At 39.6% G+C, this 20470-nt stretch overlaps 2 protein-coding genes across 2 annotated transcripts; both read left to right on the top strand.

Annotated features, from left to right (window-relative positions):
* The first annotated feature begins 686 nt into the window (after window positions 1-686).
* LOC106092277 (beta-ureidopropionase) lies at window positions 687-11711 on the top strand. The gene is made up of 4 exons (XM_013259086.2): window positions 687-961; window positions 10458-10720; window positions 10776-11395; window positions 11482-11711. The coding sequence occupies exons 1-4, from the start codon at window positions 858-860 to the stop codon at window positions 11650-11652; spliced, it is 1158 nt and encodes a 385-aa protein (XP_013114540.2). The 5' UTR covers window positions 687-857; the 3' UTR covers window positions 11653-11711.
* Window positions 11712-16699: 4988 nt separating this feature from the next.
* On the top strand, window positions 16700-18411 carry LOC106095344 (peroxisomal N(1)-acetyl-spermine/spermidine oxidase-like). The gene has a single exon (XM_013262580.2). It carries the CDS (start codon window positions 16706-16708, stop codon window positions 18368-18370), a length of 1665 nt encoding a protein of 554 aa, XP_013118034.2. The 5' UTR covers window positions 16700-16705; the 3' UTR covers window positions 18371-18411.
* The last annotated feature ends 2059 nt before the right edge of the window (window positions 18412-20470 follow it).

Raw genomic sequence — 20470 nt, 5'->3', positions numbered from 1 at the left:
GATATATTTTTATATCAGTTTTTTACTATACTTTTAAATACCTTTCATTTGATATACATATTGTTCCATTTGGTTAATATGTCATGCTGGGGGGTTTTGGGGTGGGAATACTTTTTTATATCAGATCTGTACTCATCGTTTAAATACCTCTCATTTGATACCCATATTGCCCAAAGCGGTAATAGTATCCTTTTTGGTCCAATAAGATGTCAACATACAACACAAACGCTAAGGGATTAGCAACACATGCCCTAAGGGATTAGCTTTAAACTTAGCCATTGACAAATAATCTGAACATTCGAAAAAGTTCTAGAATAATTTTGATCCAGGTCATATTCAATTACATGTATGGCAGGTAATAGAAATATTTTGTCAAAATTTTGCATATTCTACCCGCAAAGGCAATAAATCAAATTTCGTTGAAATCTCTAAACACATGATTATTAACTCTCTTTGAAATGCACCTGCTGTAAGGGAGACCTTGTTCTCTTCTTATCTAATCTCTCTCTCCTTCTCTCTGTCTCTCGCATACAACTATCAGCTTGTTTAGGCGACCTAAGCATAGTTGTACGCACCACCACACAAAAAACATTTGGGAAACACTGTCAACTGATCTAACTCGCTGTCAATTTCATTGACAAAGGGAGGTCACAACAGAGCGCCTATCACTTTGCGAATTCATTCGTAGTTTAGTTAGCAAACCGCTAAGACGTTTCCCTCTCTCGTGTAAACTAGTGGCTGCAACAGCATTATCGAATCGGAATAGTGTACATACACCAGGTTTTTTTTTGTTTTGTGATAAAATACAATTTTATAGTATAGAAAAGAAAGAAAAAAAAAAACAACAACAAACAAATATGTCGGGTACAAATTTTAAAAGTTTAGAAGAATGTCTGGAAAAACATATACCAGCCGATGAATTGAAAGAAGTTAAGCGTATACTCTATGGCAGATCTGATGAGTGAGTAATTAAGAAATAAAGTGATTTTATAAACAATTCGCATAGCAATACAAAATTTACAGCAACATAAAAAGTATTTTTCATTGAGCAATAGAATTTCAAATGGTTTTTACATGATTTTCAAAAGTGCCAAAATTTGGATATTTTTAATACAATTGCGCTGGCAATAGAATTTACAATGTGCCAAAAATTATGCACTTTTCCAATGGTTTACGTCATTTAAATGTGTGTGTGAATTTTTTCTGATGTTAACCAAAAATATGTTTCGGTAACAGAACAGTGGTTATAAAACACCGAGGATTTCCAAATATGCAAATTTATATATAACACTGAACCGTTTTTAATGGACTACTGCATAGGTGTTCAGATGGGTACTTAAACAATCCGAACCAATTCTAAGTCAAATCCATGCAAAATTTTTATAACTTCGGCTCTATTAGTGCAAATCAAGCGCAGCGCATGTATGGAAGCTATAGCCACCGTGGCGCAGAGGTTAGCATGTCCAGCTATGACGCCGAACGACTGTAGTTAGTATAGCCCAGTATAGCTAGTTAGTATAGCCCATTTTCTTTTGCGAAGCTACTATTTATTCCCACCACTATAGGATGGGTGCATTTGATCTAGTCATTCCGTTTTAAGTACCTTGAAATATTGATCTAAATTATATATTCTTGACCGTATAGTATTTATTCTTGATCGTCTCGTCATTCTGAGTCGATCTAGCCATGTCCGTCCGTCCGGCTGTCAAAATCACGATAGCGATCGAACATGTAAGGCTAGCCTTTTCATGTTTTGAACCGATACTGACTATTGATGCAGGCCATTGGGGATAGCAAATGAACCATATTGGTTCTGGTTTGGATATAGCTTCCATATAAACCGACCTCCCGATTTGATTTTTGAGCCCTAGAAAGCAGCAATTTTTATCCGATTTAGCTAAAATTTTGCACGTGGTGTTCTTTTATGATTTCCAATAGCTATATCAAGCTCGGTCCAAATCGGTCTATAACCTGATATAGCTTCCATATAAACCGATCTCCCGATTTGACTTCTTGAGCCATTGAAAGCCTCAACTTTTTTCCGACTAGGCTGAAATTTTGCATGTAGTGTTCTGTTATGATTTCCAACAACTGTGCCTAGTACGGTCTAATTCGGTCTACAACCTGATATAGCTCCCATATAAAACGATCTCCCGATTTGACTTCTTGAGCCTCTGGAAGCAGCAATTTTTTTCCGTTTTAGCCAAAATTGTTCTGCACATTGTGTTCTGTTATGACTTTCAGCCACTGTGCCAAGTAGGGTCCAAATCGGTCTATAACCTGACATAGCTCCCATATAAACCGATCTCCCGATTTGACTTCAAGAGCCCCTGGAAGCCTCAATTTTTGTCCGATTTAGCCAAATATTTGCAAATAAAGTTCTGTTATGACTGCCACTAACTGTGTTTAGTACGTTGTAAACCTGATTTAGCTCCCATATAAACCGTTTTCTCGATTTGACTTCTTGAACCCTTACAAGCCGCAATTTTTGTCAGATTTGGCTGAAATTTTGCATGCGGTGTTCTGTTACGACTTCCAACAACTGTACAAAGTACAGTCTAAATCGGCCTTTAACCTGGTATTGCTCCATGTAAACCATGTATAACCTGATATATTGGGTTGCCCAAAAAGTAATTGCGGATTTTTCATATAGTCGGCGTTGAAAAATTTTTTCACAGCTTGTGACTCTGTAATTGCATTCTTTCTTCTGTCAGTTATCAGCTGTTACTTTTAGCTTGCTTTAGAAAAAAGTGTAAAAAAAGTATATTTGATTAAAGTTCATTCTAAGTTTTATTACAAATGCATTTACTTTCTTTTAAAAAATCCGCAATTACTTTTTGGGCAACCCAATAGCTCCCATATAAACCCGTCTCTCAATTATCCTTGTTCGGTTCCTAGTAGCTTTGATTTATAATGGTTTGACAAAAGTTTAGTATACTTTCGAAGGTGTAACTAACGTTCGAAGGTGTAAAGCTAGGCGCTTGAAATTTTGCACAAATACTTCTTATTAGTGTAGGTCGGTTGGGATTGTAAATGGGCCAAATTGGTCCATGTTCTGATATAGCTGCCATATAAACCGATCTTGGGTCTTGACTTCTTGAGCTTCGAGAGGTCTAAATATGGATTAAATCGGACTATATTTATATATAGCTGTCACATATACCGATCTGCCGATAAAGGTTCTAAAGCCCATAAAAGCCTTGTTTTTTTAACCGATTTTGCTGAAATTTGAATCAGTAAGTAGTTTTACGCCTCCCAACTTAGGACCCAAATGTGGTTCAGATCGGACTATATTAAGAAATAGCTGGCATGCAGACCGATCTGCCGATAAAGGGTCTGAAGAAAGCTTTATTAAATACCTGATTTTGTTGAAATTTTGAATACAAAATTCAACAGTGACTTATATTTATTAGACCACTCATTGTTTCCGAGGGGATACATATATACCCGAGAGGGTATATATATACCCGTTTACATATATACCCGAGTTGGTGGGTATCCAAAGTTTGGCCCGGCCGAACTTAATGCACGCTTTTACTTGTTTCCAATTTCAATAGGTTCCGTCTCTAGCCCAAAAAACAAGTCTGTTCAAATTTTCAAAATATTCGAAAGAAAATTTAGATCTGTACTTTGATTACGATTTAACATGGAGAGACAGATAAACAGACAGACAGAGGGACGGACAAACGGTTTAAGCTAGAGGTGATTCTGAGTTCATCGGTATGCATATCAGTGGGCCTATCTGTCTTTCTTCTGGATGTTTCATACAAATGCTCGAAGTTATAATACCCTGGTGTCAATCTTATTTTTTCATATCACTTTGAACAAAATTTAGCACTTCATTTTGATAAAAACTTAAAAAAATGGTATATAATCTCATTTTTATTAAATCGTCAAATGCCAAGTTAGATAAATTCTGCCACTGTCATAGACCACAGCTATCTTTTTTAATGTTATCGCAAAAAAATGTGACACAATTATTTGGAAAATTTATTCCTCTCCTCCTTTTGCTTTCACTACGGTTTTATATATATTGCCTTATTTGTAAAAATTTGCTAAGTTTACCTTTTTAATTACCAAAGAAGTCATAATTCATATCTAAAGTCGTATTCATTTTGCCAATCTTACCAGGCATACATCCATACATACTACAAACAACATTATAAACATAATCTCAACGCATGTTGTTTATCTAAATTGTTGTTGATTTTTTTATTAGAAGGAAATAAAATATATAAAAAGAAATTCGGGAAGAAATGTTTTGCATTTTGGCAGTGGGGGGAATTTTGACGTTGCTCGTCTCCGAGTGATGATTATTTAAATAAATTTTAGTCAAAAGAACTTAATCGCTTCATATACTCATGAATAAACAGACAGACAGACAGACATACAAACATACAAGTATACATATGTTCGATCAGTAGCCATTGCGACAATATTTCGTATATTCTGGACTTTTTTTCTTGACGGAATTCGATCGAAACAGACTGAATCTTATTATAGTGGTGTTTGTTTTTAAAATTTGCCAAACAGTGGCACACACTCGTTCGAGACGACCAGCAAATAGTGTGAATAGAACAGTGTTGCCAAAGCAAGCAAATATATGTTGCTATGAAAAAAATTCCTTGAAAACTTAACAAAAAGTAGTAAACCTTCTTTGATACAGGCATTTAATGAAGAATAACAAGTACAAGCGTGCTAAGTTCGGCCGGGCCGAATCTTATATACCGCGAATCGCATTTGTCGAGTTCTTTGTGCGGTATCTCTTTTTAGGCAAACAAATAATAAATTAGCACTGCTATGCTATTGGAGCTATATCAAGTTATAGTCCGATTCGGATCATAAATGAAATGAATGCTGAACATTTTAGAAGTCATTGTGTAATATTTCAGTCCATTCGGATAAGAATTGCGCTTTGTAGGGGCTCAAGAAGCAAATCGGGAGATCGGTTTATAGGGGAGCTGTATCAAACTATTGATCGATTCAGACCATATTGGACACGCATGTTGAAGGTCACGGGAGAAGCCGTTGTACAAAATTGCGCCATCTAGAGGCTCAAGAAATCAAGATCGGCTTATATGGCAGCTATATCAGGTTATGTACCGATTTGCGCCATACCTAGCACAGTTATTGGAAGTCAAAATAAAACACCTAATGCAAAATTTCAGCCAAATCGGATACGAATTGCGTCCTCCAGCGGCTCAAGAAGTCAAGATCCAAGATCGGTTTATACGGCAGCTATACCAGAATAAGAATAAAGATAAGAATGGCGCCCTCTAAAAGTTGAAGAAGTCAAAACCCAAGATCGGTTTATATGGCAGCTATGTCAGGTTTTTAATCGACTTTAATCATACTTAACACAGTTGTTGGAAGTAATACCAAAACACCACGTGCAAAATATCAGTGAAACCGGGCGAGAATTGCACCATCTAGAGGCTCAAGAAGTCAAGACCCAAGATCGGTTATATGGCAGCTATATCAAAACATGAACTGATTTGGCCCATTTCCAATCCCAACCAACCTACACTAATAAAAAGTATTTGTGCAAAAATTCAAGCGCCTGTCTTTACTCCTTCGAAAGTTAGCGTGCTTTTGACAGACAGACGGACGGAGGATTGCGCCCTCTGGAGGCTCAAGAAGTCAACACCCAAGATCGGTTTATATGGCAGCTATATCAAAACATAAACCGATATGGCCCATTTACAATCCCAACCGACCTACACTAATAAAAAGTATTTGTGCAAAATTTCAAGCGCCTAGCTTTACTTCTTCGAAAGTTAGCGTGCTTTTGACAGACAGACAGACGGACGCACGGACGGACATGGCTAGATCGACTTAAAATGACATGACTATCAAGAATATATATACTTTATGGGGTCTTAGATGCATATTTCGAGGCGATACAAAAAGAATGACGAAATTAGTATACCCCCATTCTATGGTGGAGGCTATAAAAATTTATGTTTTTGACCGACTGGGGAACTCGAACCTTGGTTTGCAAGTCAAGAATTGCATGAAAGTTTTGTGCTCTACATGGTAGTACGCCTATTTTAACAACTACCTCAACTAAAGACGTTTGTTAAAAGTCCATAAAATTTCAATAATTTTGTTTGACAAGGCTCTTGTCAATGCTAAATTCTTTGAGAATATAAAGTTTCACATACAAATTTGGTACTTGGGTTTTTCTTAGATTATTTTTGTCTGTGTAGAGACAGTTTGTGCAAATTGTCAACCAAATCCGCCAAAAATTACGCCCTCTAAAGGCTCAAGAAGTAAAATCCGGAGATCGGTTTATATGGGAGTTATATAAGGTCATGAACTGATTGTGACCATATTTAGCACGTATATTAAGGCCATAGAGAAAGTCACTGCGCAAAATTTCAATCAAATCGGGCGGTGAATGCGCTTTCTAGAGGCTCTAGAAGTCAAATCGGGAAATCGGTTTATATCGGAACATGGACCGATTTTGGCCCATTTAGAATCCAAGATGACCTACTCTTATAGGAAGTATTGGTGCAAAATTTGAAGCGTCAAGCTTTATTCCTTCGAAAGGATAGGTGGACGGACAGACAGACGGAAATGGCTAGATCGATCTCAAATGTTATCACGATCAAAAATATATATATACTTTATGGGGTCTTACACGAATATTTCGAGGTGTTACTAACGGAATGACGAAATTAGTAAGCCCCCATCCTATGGTGAAGGGTAAAAAATTTACTGCCAAAACCGCTATCTTATCTAGTCATTCCTTTTCTAAAACCTCGAAATATTCGTGTAAGACCCCATAAATTATAAATATTCTTGACCGTGATAATGTTTTAGATCGATCTAGCCATTTCCGTCCGTCTATCCGTCCACCTCTAGTCGATCTAGCCATTTCCGTCCGTCTGTTGAAAGTACGCTATCTTTCGAAGCTGAGCGCTTGAAATTTCTATTAGTGTATGTCGGTCAGGCTTATAAATGGGCCATATCGGTCCATGTTGTGATATAGCTGCCATTTAAACCGATCTTATATCTTGACTTCTTGAGCCACTAGATGGCGGAGTTCTCGATTTGGCTGAAATTTTACATGAGGTGTTTTGCTATGACTTCCAACATCTGTGCGTAGTATGGTCTCTAGAGGGTACAATTATAATCCGATTTGGCTGAAATTTTGCATGAGGTGTTTTGTTATGACTTCTAATAACTATGCCAAATATGGTTGAAATCAGTGCAAAACCTGATATAGCTCCCTTTAAACCGATCTCGCTATTATACTTCTTAAGCATCTACAGGGCGCAATCTGATTTGGCTAAAATTTTGTGCAACGGCTTCATGACCCATGACCTTCAACATACGTTCCAAATATTATCTGAATCGATTTATAGCTTGATATAGCTTCCATATAAAACAATCTCCCAATTTTACTTCTTAAGCCTTTAGAGGGCGATAGCGGTCGAAAGCATAAAACTACCCCCTTAATATTTGCACAGATACATCTTATTGATGTAGGTCTTTGGCGATTGCAAAAGGGCCTTATAGTTTCAGATTGGATATTGCTCCCATATAAAGCGATCTCCCGATTTGACATATTTAGCCCCAAGATGCCGCAATTGTTATCAGATTGGGCTGAAATTATGCATGTATTGGGTTGCCCGAAAAGTAATTGCGGATTTTTTAAAAGAAAGTAAATGCATTTTTAATAATGCTTAGAATGAACTTTAATCAAGCTGCCCAATTACTTTTTGGGCAACCCAATAGTATTCTGTTATGACGTCCAATAACCGTGCCAAGTATGGTTGAAATCTGTCCATAACCCAATATAGCTCCCATATAACCCGATATCCCGATTTGACATCTCGAACCCCTGAAAGCCGCAATTTTTATCCGATTTGGCTAAAATTTTCCATATAGTGTTCTGTTATGAGTTCCAACAACTGTGTCAAGTACATTTGAAATCCGTCTATAACCTGTCAAAGCTCCCATATAACCCGATCTCACGATTTGACATCTTGAGCTCCTGCAGTCCGTACATTGTGTCCAATTTGGTTAAAATTTAGCATGAAGTGTTCTGTTGCCAACTGTCAACAACTGTGCCAAGTATGGTAGAAATCGGTCTAAAGCATGATATAGCCCCCATATAAACCGATCTTCGATTTTACATCTGGCTCCCCTGGAAGCCACATTTTTTGTTCGATTTGTATACAATTTTGCACCTTCTGGTCTGTTACGACTTCCAAAACTGTGCCAAGTACGGTCCAAATCGGTGTTTAACCTGATGTAGCTCCCATATAAACTGATATTTCAATTATTCTTGTTCGGTTCCTAGAAGCTTTCATTTTTGCCTGGTTAGGCAGGAATTTGGTACGTAAAGTAAAATTGGGCCTTTCAACTAATTTTATTTTGTTTCAATTTTACGCAGAATCCATTGTGGTTGGTTTCAAAGATTCGTCCCTGCCTAATTTGGCACGTTTTTGCTTGTTTTTAATTTATTCAGTTTTCCCCAGAGTTCACATACACTTTCGTTATTTTCAAGCCATAAACAAATAGGCAACCCTAATCTATAGAGATTAGACCTCAGCCAAGTTTTAGATGAGTGTGTGTGTGTGTGTTTTCATGTATCTCAGTATCTGACAGTACGAAGGAAAACAGCAACCGTAGCAGGGTAGCATGGTTATTATACTTTTGTGTTGTTTGTGAACGCAATGGAATTAAAACACAACAATGTAAGTGAAAGAGAGAGGGGGAGCGAATGTGTGGGAATACACCTTGTGCAAAAAACAAAACAAGAGAACATATAATCTGAATGAAGAGAAATTGTGTTTTAATATATAGAGGAGGCATTTGCAAGAGTTCTCTTCAGATTATTTTTAATACACTGAAAGTAAAAAACTCAAACCTTGTCATTGATTTTAATTCCTTGGAAAAATTTTGTTAAGTTGTCACCCATAGGAGTGACGACAAAATGCCCCCTGTGGCGTGCCGTGTGCCACTTCCTCCCTTATATTTATGCCATGGGACACACAATTTGTCCACCTGTTCCTTAGCATATGGTTTCTCCAGTCTCTAAGGACCGGGTCCACCCGGTACTGGTCTAAGGATTGGATTAGTGTGTCGGTCCGCACATTGTTAAAAACCCCCTCGATGCCAATGCATACCGCCAGGGTGTACGTTTTGGCTTCGAAGGATTCTTCTATTTTATGCACAAACTCGTGCAGGGCAGTCTCCACCGACCTTCCCTTAACATAGGCATGCTGTTTGTATTTCAGCAGTTCGCTGGATGTCCCACTCTTTAACATGGTGTGGACAATGGGTTTTCATTAAAAGCCTCAACATGTCCTCCGTTGTCTCTGCTCTCACTCCCATGTCGTCTACTAAAGTTTGGATATGGGTTTTTGAGAGGAATTTTTTAACTTGGCGGCGTTATTAACTCTTTCGACCTGTTCGCAGAAAAGCTTTCAGGAGACATGTTTTGCCGCTCTGGTAATCTTATTGTAGTCCTTGAGCCGTGTGTAATACACATCCCAATAAACTTCCTCTTGTTTACGACGTGCTCTATTAGAAAATCTGCGGACCTCTTTCCCAATATTGTTAATTTCTACGGTCATGATTTCATTTCCCGAAGAGGACAACTACCTTCGAAGGACCCCACCAGTGCAGTCGTAATTCTGTTGACATTTTCGTCAATCTCTTCTATGCTTGGACAATCTAAATTATCTTGTCCAAGTCTTCTTCTGAGTAGCCTTCCGAATTTTGTCCAGTTGGTTTTCAACTTATTTCGGAAGTTTATCGGATTCGGCGCTGGTCGTGCTATTCTAAACCTAATGTAGCGATGGTCAGAGAAAGAGGGTTACATGGAAATATTTATGAAATATTTAATGCAACTTTTTGTTTTGACTTGCAACTACTATGCCAAGTATGGTCTAAATCGGTTAATAGCCTGATATAGGTGCCATATAAACCGATCTGCCAATTATACTTCTGGAAACCCTAGAGGACGTTATTCTCATGTGATTTGGTTGAAATTTTGTACAACGATTTCTCCTATGATCTTCAACAAAAGTTCTAAACATGGGCTGAAACGATTCATAACCTGATATAGCTCGCATATAAACCAATAACCCGATTGTACTTCTTGAGCCCCTAGTGGTCGCAGTTCTTGTCTGATTTGACAGAAATTTTGCACAACGGCTTCTCCTATGATCTAAATCGGTCCCTAACCTGATATAGCTTCCATGTAAACCGATCTCCCGACTTTACTTGCACTTCCCTTTGCTATCCAACAGCCAAACCAAGTGTGGTCCCAATCGGTTCATAACTTAGTATAACTCCAATAGCAAAGCAATTCTTATCCATTATCCTTTGTTTGCCTATAAAAAGATATCGGGCAAAGAACTCGACAAGTTCAATCCATGGTGGAGGGTATATAAGATTCAGCCCGAACATAAATCTTTTTTTTTTTCTTATCTTTCTAGCAATGTTCTCCCACTACCCATGGAAGCCACAAAGCTTGCAGCTGAGCATGGCTTTGAGCTTAAGGCATATCGCATTGGAGCCAAACAGGAACAAATGCGTAAACCACGCTTAGTCAAGGTGGGAGCAATACAAAATTCTATTGTTTTACCCACAGATGCTCCATTGGAGAAACAACGTGATGCCATATGGCAAAAGGTCACCACTATGATAAAGGCAGCTGCTGCTGCAGGAGTGAATGTGGTGTGCATGCAAGAAGCCTGGAGTAAGTTGACATTCAATAATAATAATCTTCAGTTGTGTTAATTACAAACTTTTAGCCATGCCCTTTGCCTTTTGTACCCGCGAAAAATTCCCCTGGTGTGATTTTGCTGAAGAAGCCGAACATGGACCCACCACCAAAATGCTGCAAGAGTTGGCCAAAACCTATAACATGGTTATCATTTCATCCATATTGGAACGTGATGTGGAGCATGGCGATACCATTTGGAATACAGTAGTGGTGATTTCTAATCGCGGTCGTTACTTAGGCAAGCATCGCAAGAATCACATTCCCCGAGTGGGAGATTTCAATGAATCAACCTATTATCTGGAGGGCAATACCGGTCACCCTGTATTCGAAACGGAATTTGGTAAAATTGCCATTAACATTTGCTATGGTCGCCATCATCCTCAAAATTGGATGATGTTTGGTTTGAATGGTGCCGAAATTGTTTTCAATCCTTCGGCCACAGTGGGTGCCTTGAGTGAACCTTTGTGGTCGATTGAGGCTAGAAATGCTGCCATTGCCAATAGTTATTACACAGTGGCCATCAATCGAGTGGGCAATGAGGAATTCCCCCATGAGTATACATCGGGTGATGGTCGGGCAGCCCACAAAGTATTTGGACCATTCTATGGTTCCAGTTATGTGGCAGCACCAGATGGCAGCAGAACACCGGTAAGTTGAAAAATTTACACTCTCACCTTAATTGCATTCTCTTAAGTTTTGATTTGAATATGTATTTTTCATTTTCATTACTTTAGGGTCTTTCCCGCGACCAAGATGGCTTATTAATAACTGAAATAGATTTGAATCTATGCCGGCAAATCAAAGATTTCTGGACATTCCGCATGACCCAAAGGCTGGATTTGTATGCCGAGTCCTTTAAGCGTGCCTCCCAATTAGATTTTAAGCCACAAATTATTAAGGAATAAGAGTTGTAAACAACATTTAGAGAATAAGTAAATTAAAAAATAAACCAAATATTTCATAATTCAAGCAAATTTTACATTCAATTCGGCTAGTAGTCAACTTTTGATCAAATTTCCTAGAGAAATAAAGATTTGACAAAATTTCCCATAGAAATAAAATTTCTTTACCCTATTACTCTCAAAGGCAGGGAGGGAGTCGGAATAATCGGACCATGAGAATGAACATCAAAAGAAATGAAAGATTTTTAATTGATTACTAGCCGAACGGGGCCAGCTCCGCTACGCCTTCTTTAACTCTCTAATATCTTTTAAGGGTGGGAACACTTCGCCATGAATGCGGATATCGAATTTATGCCATTGTAGCCTATGACGCTGAACGCGTTCGAATCCTGGCGAGAACATCGGACGAAGCGTTGTTTATCCCCTATTAATGTTGGCAACATTTGCGAGGTACAATGCCATGCATGGTCATTTAAAAAAATTCCCCCAAAGAGGTGTCGCACTGCGGGACGCCGTTCGGACTGGGCTATAAAAAAGTCCCTTATCATTGAGTTTAAACTTAAATCATTGATGTGTGAGAATTTGGCCCTCCTCGATTCCTAGTGGTAATGTTCTTACTCAGGGTAATGTTCTCATTAGGGGAGGGATGGCACCTCAGATATTTGGACTCAATTATGTATATCAAATTCGTGCTGCACTTCCAAATCCCTTTAATTTGAGCCCGATATTGCCATTGTCGGCAAATATGAACCGTTTGGAGGGTGTTTTGTGGTTGGGGCGGCCAACGGCACTTTTCACTGACAATATATATCAAATTCGTTCTCTATTCCCTACTTAAATGAAGTTCAGTTTAGGGGGTTTTCTAGGGCGTACCCCAAAACACTTGGCTCAAAAATTGAATATCAAATTCGTTTTTAAATCTCCAATACCTTTCATTTGTCCCATATTGTCAAAATGGGTCAAATAACCCATTGGTAGAGGAAAAGCGCCGCCTAGACTAGAACGCAAATTTTAATTTCATATTCGTATTCTACTCCCTAATACCTTTCATTTGAGTCCCATATAGCCATGGTCGGCTAATATGGTCATTTGGGGGTATTTGGGGGTGGGCGACCTCCCATTACTTGGACCTAATGTATTATGCCATATTTGTAATCTACTGCCTAATACTTTTCATTTGAGTCCCATATTGACATGAACTTAGAATATATCTGTTTAGAGAAGTTTTGGGGTTGGGGGGGGGCCCCGCTGGGTACTTGAACCCAAATTCTAATACCATATTCATCTTCTGCTCTCCAATACCTATCATTTGATACCCTTATTTACGCCCATCGGACCACTTTCGGATATGGGTGGCATTTTTGGGGTAAGGGGGAGGGTCCGCCTCCACCCTTCTCCGCCTCACTCCTTCTAGACAAACGTTCACAATCTATGAAAATTTTCAGAAAATCGGTTCAGCCTAGTATCATAAAGTCATAATGGGTCTAATGGCGTTTTTGAGGGCTGGCGTGACCCTCTATACTTCGATCCGATTTTGTATGCCAGATTCGAAGTCGGGAGTAGATTTGAGACCCACATTGAAATGAACGTCCAAAATGTCTGTTTGGGGCAGTTTTGGGATTGGGGCGGCCCGATGGGTACTAAGACTTAAATTTTGATACCGTATTCTTATTCTACTCTCCAATACCTTTCATTTGATACCTATATTGTCCCGATGGATCCACTTTTGATTTTGGGAGACTGAAACACCTTGTCTCAAGCTTTACTCCGGTGGATGAGAGGCTAACCACAATCCGCATAAAAGCCAAATTCTTCAACATCAGCTTTATTTGTGATCACGCCTCGACGGAAGACAAGGACGAGCAGACCAAGAATATTTTTTATGAGCGCCTAGAGAGAGAATATGACCGCTGCGCCGCCCATTATATTAAAATCGTTCTGGGAGATTTTAAAGCGAAGATAGGGAAGGAAGACATTTTTGGTCCAACTTTAGACACCACGAGATAACGTCCATTAATTGATTGAGCTGATAGATTTCGGCGCGGCCAAGAACATGGTAGTTAGAAGCACCAGATTTCAACATCGATGGATGCACACGGCCACATGGTTGTCACCCGATCAAAACACGAGGAACCAAATTGACCATGTTGTAATATATGGAAGACATTCATCCAGCGTGTTAGATGTACGATCGATCCGTGGAGCCAACATAGATTCGGATCAATACCTTGTTGCAGCATACGTTCGCATCCGTCTAAGCATGGCGAGAAAACTGCGTTCTGACAATGCAAGGAAGCTGGACATTGAAAAGCTGCAATCACAACAGATGGTAATGACATACTCCACTCGACTGACCCAACTGCTTGATGAAAGCACTCCTTGTCCCGATGATATAATGATGCAGTGGCACACCTTTGCCCACTCCATGGAATATGGCGCGAAATCCGTACTTGGGTACCCAAGAAATCCATGGTACGATCAAGAGTGTCGAGATGCTACTGAAGCCAAAAATGCAGCATGCAGAGCAACCCTGCAATCAGTAGTAACGCGCCAGATGAAAAAGAGGTACCGGGAGAAAAGGAGAGAGGAGAAACATCTATTTTGCAGAAAGCAAAAGGAAATGGAAAGACGTGAGTGTGAGCGAAATGAGATGTACAGGAGGCCGAATGATGTTCGGAAATTCTACCAAAGAGTTAGACATCAAACCGATGGCTTTGAAACAGGCACATCCTCCTGCAGAGACAAAGAAGGAAATCTGGTAACTGATACAGATAGTAGGCTGAGGATATGGAAAGAATGTTTACCTCCTAATCAGAATGAGGTCCAAGTAGTAGGGACCCGCCTGAAGAACAACAAGGCAGCGGGAGTTGACGGGTTACCCGCTGAACCATTTAACACCATAGACGACACGCTGTTGAGGCGTATGCATCAGCTTATCTGCGCAATGTGGCTAGAAGAACGCATACCCAATGATTGGAACCTCAGCTATATATACTACAATATATCCCGCACACAAGAAAGGAGACAAGACGGAATGTGTCAACTACAGAGGTATAAGTCTCCTCCCTATTGCATACAAGATACTCTCAATGAGATAATTGGGCCCTATCAACGCGGCTTTAGACCTGGTAAATCCATCCTAGACCTTATAATCACAATGCGCCAAATCCTGGAAAAGACCCGAGAAGATCAAATCAACACCTACCATCTCTTTGTTGACTAAAAAACCGCTTTCTACAGACCTAAACGTTCAAAGGTATTTCAAGCCATGTCAGAGTTTGGTATCCCTGCAAAATTATTAAGACTCTGCAGGATGACAGTTGCTGATATGCGTTCCTCAGTAAGAATAGGAAAGAATCTATCGGAACCATTTAATGAAAAACAAGGTTTCAGACAAGGAGACAGCTTATCGTGTGATCTCTTCAATATCCTCTTGGAAAATGTCATACAAGATGGAGGTGTGAATAGATGTGGCACACTAATCAGAAGAGAACACATGGTACTCGCCAATGCCGTCGACATCGACATTATAGGTCGGTCACCGAGAGTAGTAACTGCAGGCTTTGAAAACATCGAAAGAGAGTCAGTGTAAATGGTTCTGGCAGTAAATGGAGATAAGACGAAATGGATAGTTTCAACTCTCAAAACGCCTTGTAAAACCGAGCAGATAAAGAAAATGGAAACAGTTGAGAACCACAACTTTGAGATAGTCCGCAACTTTATCTACCTCGGCACCGTCGGAAACCAAAATGAATGACACCAGTTTTGAGATAAAGCAAAGATGCTACTTTGGACTATGCAAGCAGTTTAGAAACAAGGCCAACTCTCAACAGACGAAGATTACACTATGCAAGACACTGATGTTAACCGTGTTGTTATATGGTTCTGAAGCATGGATACTTGTGAAAGCAGTTGAGGCAGTGCTTGGAGTATTTGAGAGAAAGATTCTTCGTAAAATATATGGACCAGTTTACGTTAATGGAGAATATAGGAGAAGTATGAACCACGAGCTGTATGACAACGATAGCATAGTTACACGCATCAAAATACATCGGCTGCGTTGGCTGGGTCATGTTGTCAGAATGGATGAGGAAGCTCCAGCAAAGAAGTCTTTTGAAGGCAAACACGGTGGTACACGCAAACCGGGACGACCAAAAGCCCGATGGAAAGATCAAGTGGTGGGAGACACCTCGAAACTTGGTGTCAGAGATTTTAAAATGGGCGCAGAAGATCGAGTTGCTTGGAACGCTATTCTACGTTCGGCTAGTGGAACAAATGTTCAGTCATAGCCAATTAAAGAAAAGTAAGTAAGTAGGCGTCATACTTAGCATCGCAAACCTGTCGGCGGTGTGCATCTCAATGTTGCCATAATTCCGACGCAGGTCATTTTTGGACCTTTTTGAGCTTTTATTCCTCCTCTTTGCAGCCTTTATCATACCAGTACCGCAAATGTTCTCATTGACCTCTCAATGGCAGTGAACTTCCAGTTAATCATTTTTGAGTGGACCCCCCATTTCCTACCAACCATCCTTCTGCAGGAGTAAAACGCCAAAAGCAGTGTGCTTTCGTCTTCATTCATTCGTATGCCTTTTACAAGATACTTTTGAATCGAGTACAAGGCCTGGGTAATTCGCCTTGTTTGACAGGGTGAATCTTTCAAAAGACGGGAATATTAACCAAATATTAAAACTCGGTTTAATCTTCCTCAACCGCTCAACTTATCTCGCAGACTCCTAATTTACCTTTTAATAATCTCGGAAATGGTAACAGAAACTATCTTCGGAGTATCGTTCCTATCTCCTCTTGGTAAATTGCCCTCCCAATGACCAGGACGGCAGTCATGGCGTACTTCTTTATTCGGAGAGATGTCTCAACCTCTCGTACAGTTGTGCTAGTGACGCTACCTTAAGTTTTCTTATTTGACTGTTTGATAGACTCTTGAATGACATGTAAACCCTTCGTCTTAAAAAACTTCAATTTTATATTTGTTTAGTTTTTCAATTAAATTTTAAAAATGTTATACTCATAAAAATCAAAATTCAATCAATTCTCGCCAATGTGTTTTAGATCAATAATTAACAAATATTTCCACAAAAAGAAAAAGTCCGCAGATAAGGCCTTCGACATTCCTTCATATGATTCATACAGTAGTGAAGAAAGTTCCTTGGTGGTTGCCAACAACAGTTCAATGACAATATCCATACCCGAAGAACCGAGAATTATTGTAATTGGCGCTGGGGCTGCAGGTTTGGCTTGTGCCACAAAATTGCTAGAATTTGGCTTTCAGAATTTGCTGATATTGGAAGCCGAAAATCGCATAGGTGGTCGTATTTATACTCAAAGTTTTGCCGATAATGTCATCGATTTGGGTGCCCAATGGGTTCACGGTGAAGTCAATAACATTGTCTACGAAATGGTTCAGGATCATGAATGGCTAGACTCCACGGGAGAGATCTATAAGAGTTTTGAGTGCATACGCTCTAATGGTGAGGTGGTGCCTGTGAAAATTAGAGATCGCCTAAAAGAAATTTTTACCAGAATTATTGAGAACTGCTCTAAAGATTTGTCAACCTACAATGGATCCTTTGGCGATTATCTAAGTGAGCAGTTTCAAGAGGCTATAAGCAAACCAGCCATGAGTGATATTGATTTGAATGTCGCCGAAGAATTCTTTGAAAACTTTAAGAAAATTGAAAGTTCTGAGACTTCATCGGGCATGGAGCAGGTCTCAGCCAAAGATATTCAAGAATATTGGCAATGTCCAGGAGATTATCTGTTAAACTGGAAAGATAAAGGCTTTGTAACATTTCTGCACTTGTTAATGGGCTCCAACGAAGAAAGTATCTTTGGAACTTTGGAGGAACGCATACGTTTCAATTGTCGTGTGGACCACATACAATGGGATAATTTGGATGGCAAGGCCTTTGTGAGATGCAATAAAGGTGCAGACGAATTTGTAGCCGACCATGTGGTGGTCACAGTCTCTTTGGGCGTTCTCAAGGACCATGCAGACTCTCTATTCCACCCTCCATTGCCACTGCATAAGAAAGAAGCCATAGTGGGCTTGGGTTATGGCAGTGTTGCAAAAATCTTTCTTGAGTTTGCTGCTCCTTTTTGGCCCTCGGATTGGTATGGATTTACCCTGCTATGGAGGAAGGATGATCTGAGGGAATTGCAACACACTTCCTATGCTTGGGTGGAAGAGATTTTCGGTTTCTACTGTGTCAACTATCAGCCCCGAGTACTTTTGGCTTGGCAAGTGGGTTCTTGTGTGTTGAATGTAGAACAAATGGCCTTGGATGAGGTGAAATCTGGTTGCATGTATTTGTTAAGACGATTTCTTTGCCAGTGGCAAATTCCCGAACCTTTGAACATAAAAGTAAGTCAATGGCAAAGTAATCCCAATTTTTTGGGAGCCTACTCATTTCGCTCCATGTTAAGTGAGAAGCTGCAAACATCTGCCCTTGAATTATCCCAGCCATTGTTAGTGATGATGCCTGAGCACATGCGCCAAGAATGTTCAGCAGCTACCTCGGCAAGTGCCTTGAGTCTCACAGAGCTATCAAATGAGCAGGATTTCAAAAGATGTTCGAAAAATGTCAAACCCTTAGTACTGTTTGCTGGAGAGGCCACAAGTAAGCATCATTACTCCACAGTACATGGGGCAGTGGAGTCTGGATATCGAGAAGCTAATCGCTTAAATTATTACTACAGCAAATAGTGAAACTGTGTGAAACTCTTAAGGAATATTTAAAATAAAAATTACTCCCCAACAAAAAAAAAAAAAACAAAAACCATCAAATCCTATTCTTATAAATATATCTGTGATGCCTTTTGTGAAAAATTTTCTTAAGGAAAATGTTGTCAAAATTTTATCCCCTTTGGAGAGAAATAACGTAAATGCAAATCATTGGCCAGACATAATAGGCACCCATAATAAAATAAAATTTCTTCAGAAAATTTTTTTAAATAACTTTTCTGTAAGTTGTTTTGAAAATTTTCAATAGAAATTTTTTTTAAAATTTCATTCCTGTAACTTACTTTATTTTGATACGTGTAACTATGCTATCGTCGTCATACTGCCCATACAGCTAGTGGTTTATACGAAGCCTATATTTTCCATTAACGCAACTGGTCCATATATTTAACGAAGAACCTTTCTCTCAAAACACTGCCTCATCTGCTTTCACAAGTACCCATGCCTCAGAATTATATAAAAACACGGGTAGTGTCAGATTCTTGTAAGTGTAATCTTCGTCTGTCGAGAGGTGGCCTTGTTTCTAAATTGCTTACTTAGTCCAAATTAACATCTGTGTGCGAGTATTATTCTTCGCTTTACCTCAAAATTGGTGTCATTCGTTTTGGTTACGGCGGTGCCGAGTTAGATAAACTTTCTCCATTTTCTTTATCTACTCGGTTGTACAAAGCGTTTTGGGAGTTGAAACCATCCATTTCGTCTTATCTCCATTTACTGCCAGACCCATTTACACTGACTCTCTTTCGATTCTTTCAAAGGCTGCAGTTACTACTTCCGGTGACCGACCGATGATGTCGTCGGCATAGGCGAGTAGCATGTGTTCTATTGTGATTAGTGTGCCATATCCATTGACATCTCCATCTCGTATAATCTTCTCCTGCAGGATATTAAAGAGATCACACGATAGGCTGTCTCCCTGTGTGAAACCTCGTTTGGATCAAATGGTTCTGAGAGATGCCTTCCTATTCTTATTGAGGAACGTGTATCGGCAAGTGTCTCCTGCAGAGTCTTACTAATTTTGCAGGGATACCAAACTCAGACATGGCTTAAAACGTAAAGGAGTATCGAAGGCAGCCCGAAGGCGATTGCAGCCCGACTTTTATTTGGAATATTATAGATGGCTAAGGGTAGACTAAATAGAGTCTCAGATTATGGCTCTAATACCGATTCGATAAGAGTTTCAGGATTCGTTTGTTCGAAAGAGAGAATTGGAAGGCGGATGGTGTGTTTGAGGATAATAAGACCTTGGTCTTAATTGTTTGCTCCAACCAACCAAATCGTTCTAAAAAGCGCAACAAGTTTGCATAAGTGTGCCAGTAGTCTTATATGTCCTCTAATGATAGCGAAAGCCATATTGATTTCCTTCGTACTTCCTTTCAGTAAAAGTCTCGTCTTTTTACGGTCGGGATCTCTCCATAGGAGTTTTGCCTTTCCCCCAACTGTTATACTTTTCAATAGTTGTACATGTGTTCGTCGCCCATGCCTTTCCCTCGGACTGCATCGAAACGAAAGATCCATGCCAAATATGATACCGATCGGATTTTATTTAAGTACTGGCCGAACGGGGCCCGCTCCGCTGCGCCTTCTTTAAATCTCTAATATATTTTTAGGGTGGGGACACCGTTAAAGCCTCTGAGGCTGAACGCATTCGAATCCTGACAAGAACATCGGACAAAGCGGTGGTTATCCCCTCTTAATGTTGGCGACATTTGCGAAGTTCAATGCCATACATGGTCATTTAAAAAATTTTCCCTAAAGAGGTGTCGCACTTTGGGAACGCCGTTCGGACTCGGCTATAAAAAAAGGTCCCTTATCATTGAGTTTAAACTTGAATCGGAAAGTACTCATTGATGTTTGAGACGATTGCCCCTGCTCGGTTCCTGGTGTTTTTAAAAATTAGGGTAATGATTAGTGCTTTTTAGGGGAGGGATGGCACCTTAGACATTTGGACTCAAATATGGATATCAAATTCGTGCTGCACTTTCAAATTCCTTTAATATGAGTCCCATATTTCCATGACCGGTAAATACACTGACACTTTGCACTGAGAATAGATATCATAAT

This window comes from Stomoxys calcitrans, chromosome 5 (genome assembly GCF_963082655.1).
Source record: "Stomoxys calcitrans chromosome 5, idStoCalc2.1, whole genome shotgun sequence".
Lineage (NCBI taxonomy): Eukaryota > Metazoa > Arthropoda > Insecta > Diptera > Muscidae > Stomoxys > Stomoxys calcitrans.
The sequence above is the reverse complement of the archived record's forward strand: the minus strand, read 5'-3'. Positions and strand labels throughout refer to the sequence as shown.

Coding starts and splice junctions, on each gene's coding strand:
- LOC106092277 (XM_013259086.2), top strand. CDS start 858: ATGTCGGGTACAAATTTTAAAAGTTTAGAAGAATGTCTGGAAAAACAT. Junction 962..10,457: donor CTCTATGGCAGATCTGATGA/GTGAGTAATTAA, acceptor TTATCTTTCTAG/CAATGTTCTCCCACTACCCA. Junction 11,396..11,481: donor CAGATGGCAGCAGAACACCG/GTAAGTTGAAAA, acceptor TCATTACTTTAG/GGTCTTTCCCGCGACCAAGA.
- LOC106095344 (XM_013262580.2), top strand. CDS start 16,706: ATGTGTTTTAGATCAATAATTAACAAATATTTCCACAAAAAGAAAAAG.